Source organism: Juglans microcarpa x Juglans regia, chromosome 3D (assembly GCF_004785595.1).
Source record: "Juglans microcarpa x Juglans regia isolate MS1-56 chromosome 3D, Jm3101_v1.0, whole genome shotgun sequence".
In the NCBI taxonomy this organism is placed as follows: domain Eukaryota; kingdom Viridiplantae; phylum Streptophyta; class Magnoliopsida; order Fagales; family Juglandaceae; genus Juglans; species Juglans microcarpa x Juglans regia.
Genome location: NC_054598.1, coordinates 33,354,738 through 33,372,221, shown reverse-complemented (window position 1 = coordinate 33,372,221; position 17,484 = coordinate 33,354,738). Strand labels below are relative to the sequence as shown.

The 17,484-nt window shown below is 36.2% G+C and overlaps 1 protein-coding gene across 1 annotated transcript; it reads left to right on the top strand.

Moving 5' to 3' along the window:
* Positions 1 to 1,013: 1,013 nt before the first annotated feature.
* LOC121255245 (putative wall-associated receptor kinase-like 16) lies at positions 1,014 to 4,281 on the top strand. The gene is made up of 3 exons (XM_041155519.1): positions 1,014 to 1,987; positions 2,262 to 2,447; positions 3,045 to 4,281. Exons 1-3 carry the CDS (start codon positions 1,123 to 1,125, stop codon positions 4,244 to 4,246), a joined length of 2,253 nt encoding a protein of 750 aa, XP_041011453.1. The 5' UTR covers positions 1,014 to 1,122; the 3' UTR covers positions 4,247 to 4,281.
* The last annotated feature ends 13,203 nt before the right edge of the window (positions 4,282 to 17,484 follow it).

Genomic DNA, 17,484 nt, shown 5'->3' with positions numbered 1-17,484 from the left:
GGTGGGGGATGGTTTTCTCTATTTTTTTTTTTTTTTACAGAGAATGATACTCTCAGTTGAGAGTTTCTAGAAGTTAAAACAATATCTGTCGTAAATATGTGTGTGCGGGCAGGGAAGCTTCCAACAGATATGTAGTTTGACTTATAATCTGAGTTTTTCTCAGTTTTGATTAGTCATAGCTGTAACTTCCTTCATTAATGAAATGAAGTATATTTCCCATATAAAAAAAAAAAAAAAAAAAAAAAAAAAAAAAAAAAAAAGAGAAACAGACCAGGCCTTAAAGTTAAAACGACGTTGCAACTAGAATTATAAAAAAGGCTATACTATGTATTCTCTATTAACACCCAACGATTATTAAGAGTTAAAATTCTTTTTATGTTATGTAGCCATTTTTCGTCATCGTAGTAGTAGTCCACATTACACGATACGTACACAATTTGAATTTCTACTTGGATATATATTAATTCAAGGATACAAAGTGTATTTTTCTTATTTTTAAGTACTATATATGATGGGGCTGAAATATGTACCAAAACTTGAATCTCTTATTTTTTCTTCCCGGTAGTATGATGTTAATTAATATGAACATAAATTGACTAGTACGTATGTACTAGTCAAATTATTTACACAATGTACTAGTGAAATTATTTATACAATCAACTGGCCGGTCATATATATATACGACAGCAGCCATGAATTAATCTATATATAATCGTATTATATTAAACGCTAATAAGCCTAACAATTACGACCTAAAAAAGATGCCAAAAATAACATACTTTTTTTTTCTTGACCTGACTTGCAGCGTTTTTGGCTTGATTTGCAACCCAAGTTGTATGCATGAATGAAAGTCCAAAGTCATGGAACGCCGGGTCTTCCTCGAAATAATTGTTTCTACCTATTCAACACGTCCCTTCCAAATCATCTATTAATATAAAATGATATTGATATTTTAATTTTTTCTTTTCATAACTATAATGGTCTTCTCTTCCTTCCATATGCCTCCATCCGATAAAAATATCGGCATGCAGATGATCTATCAAAGTTTTGCAACAGACCAAAGAAAAAAGAAAACAAAAGAGTACAGCTTGAATCCTCTCCTGGCAAACAGATCAGGGAGCAATGGGTTTGAGCAGGATGTTCTTGCAAGTGATGTGTGTTTCTGTGTTAGTGTCGGGAATGGCAGCTGCAGCAGTAGCATTTCCAATAGCCAAGAGGCCTCACTGCCAGGATCAGTGTGGAGATGTTAAGATTCCATATCCATTTGGTATTACTGAAGATTGCTACCTAAATAAATATTTTCGCATTAATTGTGGTAACGATTCGTCCGGCCGTCCCCAACCAGTGGTCGGAAAAAATCTGGTTGTCACAAACATTTCCATCGACGGCGAGCTTGACATCTTGATGTATATATCCCGTCAATGTTACGAAAACTCGAGTGGGGTGCTTGGGTATAACAACAATCCCTCTCTCCGAGTCCCTGCTTTCACAATTTCCAACACCAAAAACAAGTTTGTGGCTGTTGGCTGCGACACTTACGCCTACCTCAATGCTTACCGGAACAATGAACGCTTCTCCATAGGCTGCATGTCTATATGTCGAAGTCCCAAGAATGTCATCAATGGGTCATGCTCTGGGATTGGGTGTTGCCAAGTTGATATCCCAAAAGGATTGAAGAACTTTACTTTGGATGCACGTAGCTATAACAATCACACAAGAGTATCCAAATTCAATCCATGCAGCTTTGCTTTTGTGGCTAAACAAGACAGCTTCAAATTCTCCTCCGTTTATCTTAGAAACATGCCAAACAGGAGGACCCCAATGGTTCTTGATTGGGCGATTAATGGTAAAGAAACATGTGAAAATTCCAAGAACGTATGTGGAAGGAATAGTCATTGTTATCATCCCGAAAACGGGGATGGGTACAGATGCAGGTGCAATAAAGGTTATGAAGGAAATCCATATCTCGTTGAATATGGTTGCCAAGGTACGACTTTTGCAAATCTAAAAGAAGCTAGCTTCTCCAAAATTTCAAGGAAAGAACATCCATAAAGAATGAACCTCAAAGAAACTTCGCCTGAATTTTGAGTTTATGGAAATATGCATGCTCATGAGATTATGCTTTCTTCCCTTATAAATTGTGGTGTTTGATCATTCTAGATTATTATTTTTTATATGGGTTCCAAAGTTTCGAATCATGTACCGATCATAAGCGTTTGGTTTGCTAAGCATCGATCTTTTGTATTTTTGCTGTGTTTCAGATATTAACGAGTGTGATTCAATTCCGAAACCGTGCGTTACTACAGCAACATGCAACAACATTGATGGAAATTTCACATGTACTTGCCTTGACGGATACGAAGGCGATGGGAAGATCATAAACGGAACAGGATGCAGGCCTAAAGCCTCGGCCGGCCGATCTAGCATTCATATCATTATTCCACTTGGTAAGTATTTTTAACCAATATTTTATGCACTTGGTCATTAATCTATTCACTTATATATACCAACGAGCCAAGCTAGGGGCACAAATTGTGCATATGCTAACGGATCAGCGTAATTTTGAAATGAATGTTGACGGGACATGCCATGTCAGAGTTGGCAAGACAATTGTCAAACGATCTTAAATGGCACTTCCATGTCAGCCCATGAATGGGCTTCTATATACGAGAAATTATATTTGCATGTCAGACTAGACATAGAATATAATTATGTACTATCAAGTACTCCTATAAAAAAATCCACTATCATTTTGCTCTTTAATTTCAAAGTCTTAGAAGACTTTTGGCCTTTTGATGCTTGATATGATTCATCCAGAAAGTATTGCATAAAGTACTTGAACAGTCCATTCTTTTTGGTGTGCCATATTTTGTGTTGGTGGAATTCTTCCATATATGTATCATGCAGGCTCTACATAGAATCTATTCTAGCAAACTGTGATAGTCACTAGCATGCTCTAACGTGAGCTAGCTAGTTACCTATTTGATTCACTAATTTGCTGAACCATTGGTGGAAACAAAGATAACATGTTTGAATATGTGCAGCTATCAGCATTGGCATTTTGGTATTGTTCATGGGAGGTTCTTCAATATATTGTGGACTCAAAAGAAGAAAACTCATCAAGCTAAAAGAGAAATTTTTCCAACAAAATGGAGGCTTATTGTTACAACAAAAACTCTTGAATTATAGAGCTTCTATGGAAGTTGTCAAAATCTTTAGTGCGGAGGAATTGGAAAAAGCTACCAACAATTACGATGAGAGTAGAATGCTTGGCCAAGGAGGCTATGGAACTGTTTATCAAGGAGTCCTACCAGAGAACAAAGTTGTTGCTATCAAGAAATCAAAAGTTTGTGACCAAAGTCAAATTGAGCAATTCATAAATGAGGTAATTGTGCTTACACAAATTAACCATAGAAATGTGGTTAAGATGTTAGGCTGTTGTCTAGAAACAGAAGTACCATTACTAGTTTATGAATTCATCACAAATGGTACTCTTTCTAACCACATTCATGATAAAAGCATATCATCCTCATTCTCATGGGAAAAGCGTTTGAAGATAGCTACAGAAACAGCAGGGGCACTTGCATACTTGCATTCCTCGACTTTTGTGCCGATTATACATAGGGATGTGAAACCTGCGAATATACTTTTAGATGATAACTATTCTGCAAAAGTAGCTGACTTTGGAACTTCAATATTGGTCCCTCTGGATCAAACAGAAGTAGCTACACTGGTGAAGGGAACTTTTGGATATTTAGACCCAGAATACTTCTATAGTAACCGACTTACAGAAAAAAGTGATGTCTACAGCTTTGGTGTTGTTGTGGCCGAGTTATTGACAGGTATGAAAGCCGTTTCATTTGATAGGCCTGAAATGGATAGAAGTTTGGCAATGTACTTTAACTCTGCAATAGATGATGATCGCCTACATCAAATTCTTGATTATCAAATTGTTAGTGGCGATAACATTAATGCAATAAAAGAAGTTGCTAATCTTACAAAACGGTGCTTAAGTGTAAGAGGGGAGGATAGGCCAACTATGAAGGAACTCGCAATGGAGCTAGAGGGGTTGAGAATTATGGAAAAACATCCGTGGGCAAAGGCTGATCTGTATACAGAAGAGAATGAATACTTGCTCAGTGAACCTATACACTCTTTAAGCATTGGTGTCGACGTAGACTATTCTTTTAGTTCAAGCACAACTTTTGGATTTGACAGTATGAGGAACCAATTAGTTGTGAATTAACCATTGGGTGATGATAGATGATGAGTTTAGTCAACAATCAGTGTGTGTGTATATATATATATATATATATGCGTATGTATGTATATGCTACAATTGATGAAATCAATTATTTTCCATTAGAAGGCTTCATTACTAGTCTTCTTGCCACATGCCTTCCATTTATTTTCAATAACAAGGCTTCATTACTAGTAGATAAACGCGGCGATTATATGGGGTATTTGTGACGATTTTGAGCACTGGAAAAACTCTGATTTCTTGTAGTGTACCTTAGAAGAAATGCTTTAAATCAAATTGTCTTTCATTCTGTTATAGTGGTTAATTTTGGTTAGATGTTGTATATATATAAAGTTTTTATCTCAACTATCTTGCTTTGTTATATAAATATAAATATATATATATATATATATATATAATGCTTTCTTTTGTTGTCTCCAACGTAACCCTTGAAAATATGAAATAGAAGATCCAATATCCTATACCATATCGACTCAAGTTATAGCTAAACTTGTGAAAAAAAAAATGAAACTTGATAGCTTTTACTCCATCGAAGTAATGACTTAGCATTTGGATGTTGAGATGTTCTTAACCCCTTTCATCTCATCTCAACATCCAAACACCACTCAAATACAGATATTTTTTAATTTCAAATTTTTAACTTTTTCATCTAATTATTACCTAATGATTACAACATTCTCAATTTTTAAAACAAAACACAAAAAATAATTCAACTTTTTCAAATCCTAAAACAAAAGTTATATTAAAAAATTATATTCTAACAACATTTTAACTTTATAATTTTTTATTCAACCATTTCTTTCTACTTTTCTAAAATCCCATAAAATATCTTAACTCAAACTATTTCACTACTATTCACAGATTTCTCATGTAACACCTGGACCCAATCAAGCTCAATTTTTTTTTTATTTTGTTTTAATTTATTCTTTTTTTATTTTTTATTTTTATTTTTGTTTTCACACGTTTTGTTCTTTCCGTCTATTTTCTTTTTCTCCCCTAGGTCTTCCTCTCGTCCCTGACATGCATGCACACACACGACTTAGCTTTCATCCGCACACACGTCTCTCTTATCTCTAGGGGTTTTTTTTTTCGTCGCCAATATATATATATATATATATATATATATATATATATATATATATATATACGCATGTACCTGCATGTTGGTTTACCAAGCCTAGCTGCCGCAAAACTCCCACGGCATTCTCCACCCATGCACGCACAGAATCTCCATCCACAAACCATCGTCCGTTTCGATCTCGTCCCTCCTTCCCTCATCCTTCAGCATTGCACGTCGCGTGAAGCCCAGTAGCCGCATCTCTTTCTGTCAACCACGGGACCACCGTGGAACTGCCACCAGCAACCTCCGTGCCCAGCCCATATGAGATCGACGAAACCTGTGCTTACACGAAGCCTGCACCATGCATTGCCGCGCCACCCTAGCACCTCTGCATAGTTGTCGTCCAGTTCATCCACCCCTCTTAAGCATCCGCCAAGACCAACCACCAGAACCGCGTGCCACAGAGCACTTTGTTTCAGCCATTGTGAGTTCGTCTTTACCACCCAGTCGCCGACGTTGCCACTGTCCATCTCCCAGCTCCTTGCACAACTCCTTCCCACAAGTTCGACGCTGCCGGGACAGCCATATCTTCATCTCCGCACCTTACGTAGCTCCTTCTTCGCGGTGAGTTTTCGTTCCATTGTTCTCCGTCTCTCCCTCACTATCCGTTTCCCTCACCGTATTGCTCTCTTTCTCGCTTCCAGTGCTCCACAGTGTTCACTGCCGTCTGCCTAGCCTCTCGGTATGTCGCACGCTGCCGCGTGTTTTCTCCTTGGGTAAGCCCTGCCATGCACGTTTTGTTTTTTTCACAGTTTTTGCCGTGTGGTTGGTTTTCAAAGAAGGGAGAAATTACATTAATACCTTTACTACATATTATTTAGATATGGAATTACAATTTTTCTCTTATTATTAGATGGTTTCAATTTGAAATTTTGTTTATATTAAATCTGTTTTTACATGGTTTATGCTGAAAGTATAAGAAATTTACAAAAAATAAATAGGGTTTCAAATTGTACTAATGGTAGCGTATTATTTTTACAGTAAGTGTGAAATTTTATTTTGAACATTTTAATTATGATTACAGAAAATCACTTAAGTATTTTAACACGTTATTAAGTAAACATTTATTTTAAGAGTAAACAATATTGGAGTAAGGTTATTTTTACACTTTAGATATGATTTAGTCTATTTAAAAATAGTTATGGTTTATTTTAAAATATTTTGGGATAATTATATTATCCAGTATTAAACTTTATAGTTGGTTTTCAATAATATATAGGTTTGACTTTTAAATGTTTTAGTCATAGTTATTAATTCAACAGTGATGATTTTAGAAAGTGATGATTTGAAATTTTAGGTTTTGAGGAATTTAATAGGTTATTTTAGAAGCGTAGGATTGAACATCGAAATATGAGATTAATTGGAAATTTACGAGAATTATGTGATTATTTTATAGGTGACGATTAATTATTATTCGACATTTTTGAGGAAAATTCTGAAAAAGCTAAGAAGTCCAGGTAAGCGGGATTCATATGCTAGATTTTGCATTAAAATAAAATGAACTGAGGTCTTTTTTGAAAAATGTGCATGTTTTGTTATGAAAAGAAATCTGAAACGACTTCAGTTATTTGTTTTGCACTACTCATGAGATTCTGTTTAAGAATAAAGTATTTTCTGTCATGATTGGTGTAGACATGAGCTTATTTTTGACATTCTGTTTCTGAACTTTGAAAAGAGAACGAATATGAAATTTTGTGCGTAAATTATGTTGTGATATGATTTTGTTCTGTTCTGAAGATTTACCGTACTCTGATATGATCTGATGTGATTTCTGAAAATCTCTGGCATAACATTCTATTTCTATTTCTGTTCCGTTCTGACCTTACCATGGGTGTAAAACTGTGACCTCTGTTCGAGTTGGTACCAACTTTTCTATTTCTGGTGCACCCACTTTGGAAACAAAGTGGTTTTCGGCATGGTCTTTCTTATGTGCACACTTGGGGCTCCGAGAATGAATAAGGGGAAGATTCACATTCTGTTTCTGCTCGGTTAGCTACCGGGATTTGCACAGCCCTACCACGGGGGTTAAATATGGTATTTGTTCTGATATGATAAGATAAGATGTGATGTTTCAGTTTATGTTATGCCAAATGAATCATTTTGATTATGAATATTTTCGAACTTTCGCTCTGATATTTTTGATAACATGTTCTGGCGCTGCATTTTGAAAACATTATTCTGATTCTGCATTTTGAAAGAAAATATTTTTGTTCTGCATTCTAAACTCTGTAAATGCTCATGTTTACATACTAGTATATGTCCTCTACTTACTGAGTTGTTGATAACTCACCCATTATCTCCAATTATTTTTCAAGTAATTTTGATGGTTCAGCTGGTGAACAAGAGTAGAAAATTTAGCAAGGTGTGATGATCGTAGATGAATAAATGCCTGAGGATACAAATGCTTATTTGAGAGTCGTAGTTTGTAAACTGATTTATTTTTAGGGTATTTTGATTTGATGAGTTGAGGATATTTTTGAGTCTTTGGAGAATTTCTAATTTATGTTATTGGGAATTTCTTTATTGTCCCTATGGAGGAACTTAGATTTTTGGATTGATTAAATGGATTAATATTTTATGGGATTTTCTGGATTTTATAGTTGTGTTATTTAAGTTAATTTTAGGTATTAAGAGCTAACTCTCCGGACCTTCGGGATCGGGGCGTTACATCTCTCTCATCTCAGCTAATCTCATCTCAACATCCAAACAAATCCTGAAAGTATACAAGAAGTGGGTCCATTGTAAAGTTATATCATCCATTGACCATGGTCTAATTAAGACCACGTACCCAATTGTTGAATGGATACTTGTGTTCACATTGTGAAATCAACTCTTGTCCCAAAAGTTTAAGCTATTGAGAAGAGATATATTTTATTATTTTATATCTTAATTACTCCCTTTTACTTGTGGGTCAGACTTCCCCTAAATGAGTAGGCCCAACAAGTGGAATATTTAATTAAATGGGATAAAATGTAGAGTCAAGGTTCAAACTAAGGACATCTGCTCTGATACCATGTGAAATCACCTTTTATCCCAAAAGTTTAAGCTGATGGAAAGAGGTAGATTTTATTATTTTATATATTAACACACTCAACTAAAAGGATTAGTTATTCTATCATATATCCTTCTAATTACTTGAGATACATATATATTTGGTAAAAACAAGTTATTCCGAGTAGCTCGACACTAAATTATTTACGTGATCATAATATATATATATATATATGTGTGTGTGTGTGTGTGTGTGTGTGTTTTTTTTTATTACAAATACAAGATCTATAAATCTAACTTTTATATAAATATAACTCAAATGATGGTACAACCCTCACAAAACTAACTAACTAATTACTAATATTAATTATGAAAATGTATCATAATAGAATTTTGTTTTGTAACGTCCGTCCTTATGGTAGCACTTTAATAAATAGTTTTAAAAAATGAGATGAAAATTATTGAACTTTTTAAAACTTTTCATTTGATCCTTAATTCCCAGGATATAAAAGATTCTATAGTTAAAATTGAAAACTTGTATTTATAAATCTAAAAGAGTGTTTTTTAGCGGAATTCGTTTAATTAAAATACAAAGTTATTTTACAAAAATGATTTCATATATGAAATAAAATACCTAGGCTTTTGTCACATTTTTCTTGAGCTATATCAGTTCTGATGCTTCGTCCTCATTTCATTTCTGGGTTTGGCACACATAAAAACAAAATGAATCAAATACTCATTAAGCATTACTTCATACTGTAAAAGTATACTAACATAGGTTTTCATTCATGCATCTATGATCATCTACATACTTTACATAAAACATTTATTTTATTTGAAAACATTACAAGGTGATTTTTTTCTTTAAAAAGAATTTCATTCCCCAAAACATTTACCACATTGTACATTCCTTCTTGAGAAAACTAAATCGTTTCATACATTCAATTACTCTTATCACTTTTCTTCTGACCAGTTACATTGTTACGCCTCGTGTGTTGGGGTTAACAATCTTTTGGACCCGGATTCTATCTGTGGCCACAGGTTGGGAATCCTTTTCAATTAGGGGGCGGGGCAGCACTAGGTATACTACCAGTACTACTTACTCGGCTTTGCAATATGCCTAGTGCATTGGTACCATCATTCATTCAGTCATGGCCGTTACGTAGCTTCATACATTAAAACATTCATTTCCTTTCAGTCATTTCATTTTCCTTCTTTTCATTCATCAGTGCATTTCATTTCATAAAACATCATTCCATAGCATAAAACCTCATCATTTCATCATAAATACAATAAATACTACATATAGCATCCATACATATATACAACTATTCTCTGGGTGCATGAAAATGGGTTGCCAAAGAAGGCTCTTACATACATATACTTTTTTTTTTTTTGAAAATAAACTATTTCATTCATCATAGTAGTTGCTTGATACAAGGGGGATAGTCCTCAATCATTATGCAATCCTCTTGGCAACTAAGAGCAAATTTTGCCAAGTGATGTGCAATTACATTAACTTCCTTATGGACGTGTAAGACAGACCAAGAGAGGAACTTAGAAAGCGAAATCTTAATATCTCTAACGACAAGGCCAGAATCACTCCAACTATCTTCCTTGATTTGGATTGCCTTCACCACCAGCAAGGAGTCACCTTCGAGTATGACATGCTGAAAACCCAGATCTGCACAGAAGGAAGAGGCTCTTCGAGCTGCTATGGCCTCACCAAGAAGTGGATCTGGGAACAAGTCCATCGAAGAACATAAGGATGCCATAACAGCTCCTTCTGAGTTCCTAACAATTACACCAATCCCCACCCTTGAATTGATTTTATCAATGGCAGCATCCAAGTTGGCTTTGAACATATCTAATGGTGGAGCAATCCATCTGTTAACTCTAGCAGCTTGGGTTACTTTCTGTTGAGTACCATTCTCAATCCATAGTTTAATAGAACTCAGTTCTGATTGGATAAGATTTGACAACTGATAAGGGGATTGGAATTGCTGTTCAAAGAGCCAATTATTCCTCCTACTCCAAATGATTTTTGCAGTAACAGCAAATTCTATGAATTCCAATGGAGAAAAGTGATCCAATAAAAATGATAGAATATCTTTAAAAGATCCTTCATGCAGGCTTGATTTCTGAATTCTTTTTGAACTCATAGACCATACATCCATTGAAGCACCACAAGACCAAATAGCATGAGAGACTGATTCTGGGTTTAAAGAGCAGATTGGACAGAGGGGTGAATCTACTATCTTTCTTTTATGCAAATTCAGCTTAGTGGGAAGGGACTCACAAGCAGCTCTCCAGAGGAAAGATTTTATTGCTTGAGGTGCTTGGATACCCCAAACTTTGTTCCAAAATCTCGAGCTTGAACTTTGAGCTGAAGATTGCCCCACTCTGTCTTCTATCAAAGAGCCTTGAAGGTGATAAGCACTCCTTACAGAAAATTTTCCATTGCTTGAGCACCTCCATGTCAGCATATCTTGACTCCTGCAAGGGCTAAGAGGGATCTGGCTAATTAATTTTGCTTCAGAGACAGAGAATATGTTATAAATGAGAGATAGATCCCACTGCATGGTAACTGGGTTAATGAGCTCAGCAACTTGGGCTTCAGCCTCTAGAATATGGATAGGAGATTGCACTTTAAAAGTAGATCGGCATGGCAGCCATTGATCCTGCCAAATTTTGATTTTTCTTCCATTACCAACTTTCCAAATCATACCTGCCTTAATTACTGGTCTGGCTAGAAGGAAACTCTTCCACACATAGGAATCTTGAGGTCTTGATTTGGTTGATAGAAAATCCGAGGTAGGGAAGTATTTAGCTTTGAGAACCTGAGCTGCAAGGGAATGAGGGTTCTGTATGATCCTCCAACCTTGTTTCGCCAGTAAAGCTAAATTAAAATGTTCAAAGTCCCTAAATCCCAAACCCCCTTTCTGCTTGGATTTCCCTAGTTTCTGCCAGCTCAGCCAATGTATTTTGGACCTGTGGTTGCTTTGACCCCACCAGAAGGATTGTAGGAGCTGATTGAGTTTTCTAAGAATTGCTTTAGGGAGTTTGAATATCCCCATACTATAAGTTGGGATTGATTGCAGCACAGTTTCTCAAACATTAATATCCCCATACGATATGTATGTAAGAATTGCTCTTACATACATATACTTGAACATTAATATATTAGCATAAATTCATAAAGCATCATTTCCTTTCTAAGAAAACATTTCATTTTCTTTCATTTCATAAAAGAACATCTTTCTCATAAAAGAATTTTATTTTCATAAATAAATAAAACATTTTCTTTTCATTTTCATATATTTACAAAACTCTAGAAGAGTATTAATACTTATCTGGACTCCATGTCATTTTTATTTCATATAGTCCATTCATGTACATGTCAGATGACAACCTACAATATGCATACATAACCTTAATGTCATTCCCATTTCATTTAGAAAAGAACATTAAACTTAGAACCTACATAATAAAACTACACCTAACTCTACATTCTCTTCCATAAGGCCTTAACCTCCAATTGGTTCTTAACATAAACTTCCTCTACTTAAACTAGTCATCATCCAACTAATCTCATTCAACTATTTAATCGCATAATTTTTCATAATATTCCTAATTGTGCAAACTTAAACATCAAGGTATTCATAACTTCCCTTTCATTACACTTGTACAAGTCACCATTCAATCCTTGAAGCATAACCATTTTCATAAATCCTAAGTTTAGACTATGAACCTAAAAGCCTAACTTCATTTCTAACTAATAAAGTGAGCTCATATGCTTCACTTTAAATCTCCAACCATTATGCACAAGCCTACAACTGAATCCCACTTCACCATAAAACCCAACTACAATCACAATACCATTCCTCAAATAATACCCTTCTTCCATACGTAATCCAACCCAAAACCAATCCAACATCAACTCAAGTTCCCATTCACTTCCTCACCTATAAACATATTCTACAATCTAACCTAAACATACCTATAAAATCCACCAACACACATATGTACCATACCCGTTTATCACCTAAGATCAACATACAATCCATTTAAGTACCCACTTATTCTTACAAGCTCTATCCATACATAATACATTCAATGTACATAAAATCTGTCAAATACATGCAACCAATCAATTTACACATGTACCCTACCATTTTTATCACTTAAGATCGACATGCAATTCATTTAAAGCATGCATTTGCTTATACAAGTTTCATCCATACCCGATACATTGAATATAAACAAATTTGTTCATTTAACAACCAACATCATTATCATGCTTTTCAACTCCACTACAACTCCATCATTTCATCCCAACACTTCCAGACAATCCATCTCCATCCAAACTCCATATATTCACCTCAAGCATCTCAATACAATTCAATTACATGACATAATCCAAACTCAAGCATAACCATGAAATCATAAACCACTTCCATGCTCGAACGTCAACACCAATGAAGCCAAAGATTAAACATTAAATCTGTCCATATCATTTATACTTCTACACAATACAATCACAAAACTTTATAAGTTACAAATCACAAATCCACAAAACCACAACCATATATCACTTCAATAATTAGTACTAATTCACATCACCCCACTCATATCTCTCACATACACAACTTAAATTTATAAAACATACTTGCTGCCCATACTATCCATTTCTTGAACATATAACCTACCAATTTATAAAACTTTCCTCACTCAACTACAAACTTCCTTAGTCCCTAAAATCAAATATCATATCATGCAACTATACACACATACTCAATACAAAGTCCAATTAAACTCGACATAGAACATCCAACACATCCCCATACTTCACATAAGCATAAAATGCCAGAAAAATCACCCTTAACACAATCTGAAAATTATATTAAAGTCCATACACCTTCTACTCATACTCAATCCATGTATCAATTAACTCAACATACAATGAACTAATGCAATCACATCACAAACTACACATTCAATCCCATCACTTCACATAGGATACATCCATAACACGAACTGCATAATGCTCCCCATTACTTCACAAGACATACAACCACAACACAACTACACATTTAATCTCATTACTTCGTACAACAGATAGCAACATCGCAAACTACATCCCACTTCTTCTCAGTCTACCACAACTAAAACATTCGATACATACATTAAATCTATCTATATATTCAAATACAATCACATAAACATAGTAATCTAGGAGAGATAAAGAAATAGAGTAATACCAAAATTTAGGGGCTGAGCTTCACAACTGATGTGACAGCAGGGCTGGGTGTTTTCTGACGTATGGTGGTGGTTGTGGCTGATGATTGGTGGTTGTGGATGGTGGCCAAGAATGAGAGAAACAGAGGGGGAGAAATTAGGAATGAGAAGGTATGTTGCCGTGTTGAGGGGCTGAAGAGGAAGTGAGGATTTGGAGTGGCTTATAGTGGCTCTGATGTGTTCAAGGTTGGGCTTGCCGTGCACAGTTGAGAGAGAGAGGTGTTTTTGGCTGGGCATGGGGGGGCTTGTTCGTTGGCATGAGGAATGAGTGAAATTGCTAGGGAAAAGCCAAGAGAGGTCCCACCGAGGGGAGAGATGTCGGCTGTTGAGGGGAGAGATGAGGATTTGGAGTGGCTGTTGAGCTTGAGACGGAGCACGATGGCAGGGAGGGGAGAAACAAAGAAACGGGGGAGAGAGAGATCGAAAGAGGGAGAAATAGGAACTGAGAAGGGATAAGATGAGGGTGGTCGAGGTGAGGTGTGTTGGCTGACAGTGGCGCAATAAAAGCAGGGTCAAAGGCCGTGGCAAGAGAAAACAAAGAAGGAGGGAGAGAGAGAGAGAGAGAGAGAGAGAGAGAGAGATGTTGGGCGGTGTACGACGATGACTACATAAAGGGTGGTCGGCCTTGCGTGAGCCTTGCGGTTGTGCTATTCACGACAGCTCTGTGGCTGCTATTGGTGGTTGGTGCCAGAGAAGGGAGGGAGATGGTGTAGGGGTGACGGGTTGGGGGTAGGAAAGAAAGAAAGAAAGAGAAGAAGAGTTAGAGTTTTGGTTAATTATCTTAGCCCTACATCTTGGGGTCCCTAACTAAAATCCAATGATGTAGATAAACTCAAGGGAAATTAAAAAAAAAAAAAAAAAAAAAAAAAAGGACTAATAGAAAATAAAGAGTAAAAAGTAAATGGAAGGGAAATACACTAAGTGTTTAAACCAAACATTTTATTTTTGATCCAAATAAATAATATTTTTGGCCTTTGTCTTTTGATCGACATTTGGTCTGCATCCAAAATTTTGAAGGGGGTCTATCTCCTACTGGTTCTCAATTTACAATGGAGCCATTTTGGATCCAATTACATAGTATCCCTTTTGCTAGAATGACTAAAGAGATGGGTGAAAGAATTGGATTAGCACTTGGGAGAGTAATCATTGTGGAAGCAAATAATGAAGGTTTCGGATAGGGAAAGCTTTTGAGAATCGGGATAGAAATCAATATTACAAAACCTATCGTTCGTAGTCATTTTCTCAATATTGGTGGAAAGTAGTGCTGGATCAACTTCAAATATGAAAGTCTTCCAAACTTTTGTTTCAAGTGTGGTATTCTGAAGCACGAGAATGGGAAATGCTTAAAGCAGAACCTAGTCCCACAGAACCAAGATTAGTATGGCCAATGGCTGCATGCGACATCCTCCCCTTTCTTTGGTACTGATCTGAAAAAGTATGGTGGCTCATCAGACCACCGTAGTCAAGCATCTCATCAGTGATGGAGCTCAGACGATGCAACCAGTGGTAGTGTCAAACAAGGCAAGTCCAATTCACAGAAGGACATAAAGGCGCAATCCAAGGAGACGGAAGAAGAAAGTCATGGTCCTGCCTTTGCAAAATCTCTTGATAATTGGAACCTTGCTATGGAAAGTGGAGAGGCTCCTGATAAATCTAGTATTGGAACCAATAAGGTATGTAATAACTACCCCTATAGTAATTCGAACATTGTAGTTGAATATGGAGTTAATGAGAATATTCCTCTTTTTATGGACCTGGAATCAAGGGATTATGATTTTACTTTAAAATCCCAAGAGGAGAATACATATTTTGATAATCTCCAAATTCCATCCCTTAAGAGTATCACCACATCACCTAATCTATGGAATAAAGTCACATAGTGGAAGAGAAGTGCTAGATGCCACTCCTCAATACAACTTGATGTGACTAATATCTCCATGGTTAATGCATAAGATAAAATCATTAAAAGCCCTTTGATCGTTGAGTTTGGAAATTCATACTTTTCTCCTTTCCCTAAGAAATCTAAATCCAAGCTCACCCCTGGAAGAAGCCAAACTTAGGATGTATTGGTGGAGGCTGCTTCGTAGCCCCACCATCACTAATGATTTGCCTAAGTTGGAACTGCCGAGGGCTTGGGAACCCTCAGACAGTTCAAGAACTTCACCTTCTGGTTTTAAACCTTGTTTTCCTCGTAGAAACTAAACGTGGTAGAGATCAAATAGAGAAAATCATATATAAGCTTGGGTTTGATCATTGTTTCAGTGTTGACAGCAGAGGCAGGAGTGGAGGTTTAGCTTTTCTTTGGAACTCACATTTGAAAGCTGAATTGGTTTCATATACCAGCTGGTACGTCTTTGTAAAGATCAATTTACTAACTGAGGGCACAAACTCGCTCTCAACAACCTTTTATGTCAACCCTATCATAGCAAAAGGAATGAGAGCTGGAAGTTGCTCCAAGCTCTTAAACTATCTTAGAACATGCCTTATCTTTGCTTTGGAGATTTAAACGAAATTCTCAAGCAAAATGAGAAGTTTGGTGCATCTAGAAGGTCTTATTGACAAATGGAGAGCTTTAGAATAGCTTAAGAAGCTTGTGACCTTAATGGTCTTGGTTACCTTGGGGATCGATTTACCTGAGAAAACAACATAGAAGGTCCATAATTCACTAAGGAAAGGTTTGATCAAGCCTTTGGGAATACTGCTTGGCTCAATTTGTTTGAAAATCACATGGTGCATCGTCTTGCTGCTAACAGATCAGATCATAGGTCTATACTCATTTCTTTGCATTGTCATTCCTTAACAAAGAAGCAAGACAGATTATTCAAATATGAATCCAGCTAGGGCAAAAAAGATGGATGCAATGCAATAATTAAAAATGCTTGGTATGGTTTAAGTAGCTTTTCTAATAAATTGAAAGTAGCTACTGATGGATTGAGTCGATGTCAATTGGGTCTACAATAGTGGCGTAAAGATATGCATAAGAGCCCAACGAAACTACTCAAGCCCAAGCTCGAATTGCTTAACCATCTTAAAGAGATAAATGAAGGCCAATTACGGGAAGAGATAAAGACTCTATAGAAAGAGGTTGATTCCCTCCTTGAAGTAGAAAATACCAAATGGAAGCAAAGGGCTAAACAAACTTGGCCGAAGGATGGTGATAGGAACACAAAGTTTTTTCACAAGTGTGCTAGCCAGAGGAGGAAAACTAATACAATTAGAAGGATTGTGAATGGATCAGACCAGGAAACAACAGATCTTTAGGAAATTAGTTTAATCTTCTAGTAGTATTTCTCTAAGTTGTTTTCCATTCCCAGCCAAATAGGAATTGAAGAATGCCTTCCGTCTATGGAACCGACACTGACTGAAGACATGAATTCCAAAATTATTAAAAGCTCCACTGCCTTAGAAGTCAAGGAGGCAATTTTTAACATGAATTCATTAGGTTCCCCTAGCTCTAATGGATTCCCTGTTGCCTTCTATCAAGACCATTAGGACACAGTGGGATCAACTGTTTATGATGTAGTGCTAGAGGTTCTCAATGATTGTAAATGGTCTGAAGGGATGAATGACACATATAATACTTATTCCAAAGAGAATTCACCTTCCAAGGTTACTGATTTCAAGCCTATCAGTCTGTGAAATGTTTTCTACAAAATCATTACAAAAGTGATGGCTAACAGACTAAAGCTCATACTTCCAGATATTATCTCTCCCACTCAAATATCTTTTGTACCTGGTAGACTTATAACAGACAATGTTATTGTGGCATTTAAATCCCTGCATTCCATGAAGACCAGGATGAGAGGTAAGGAAG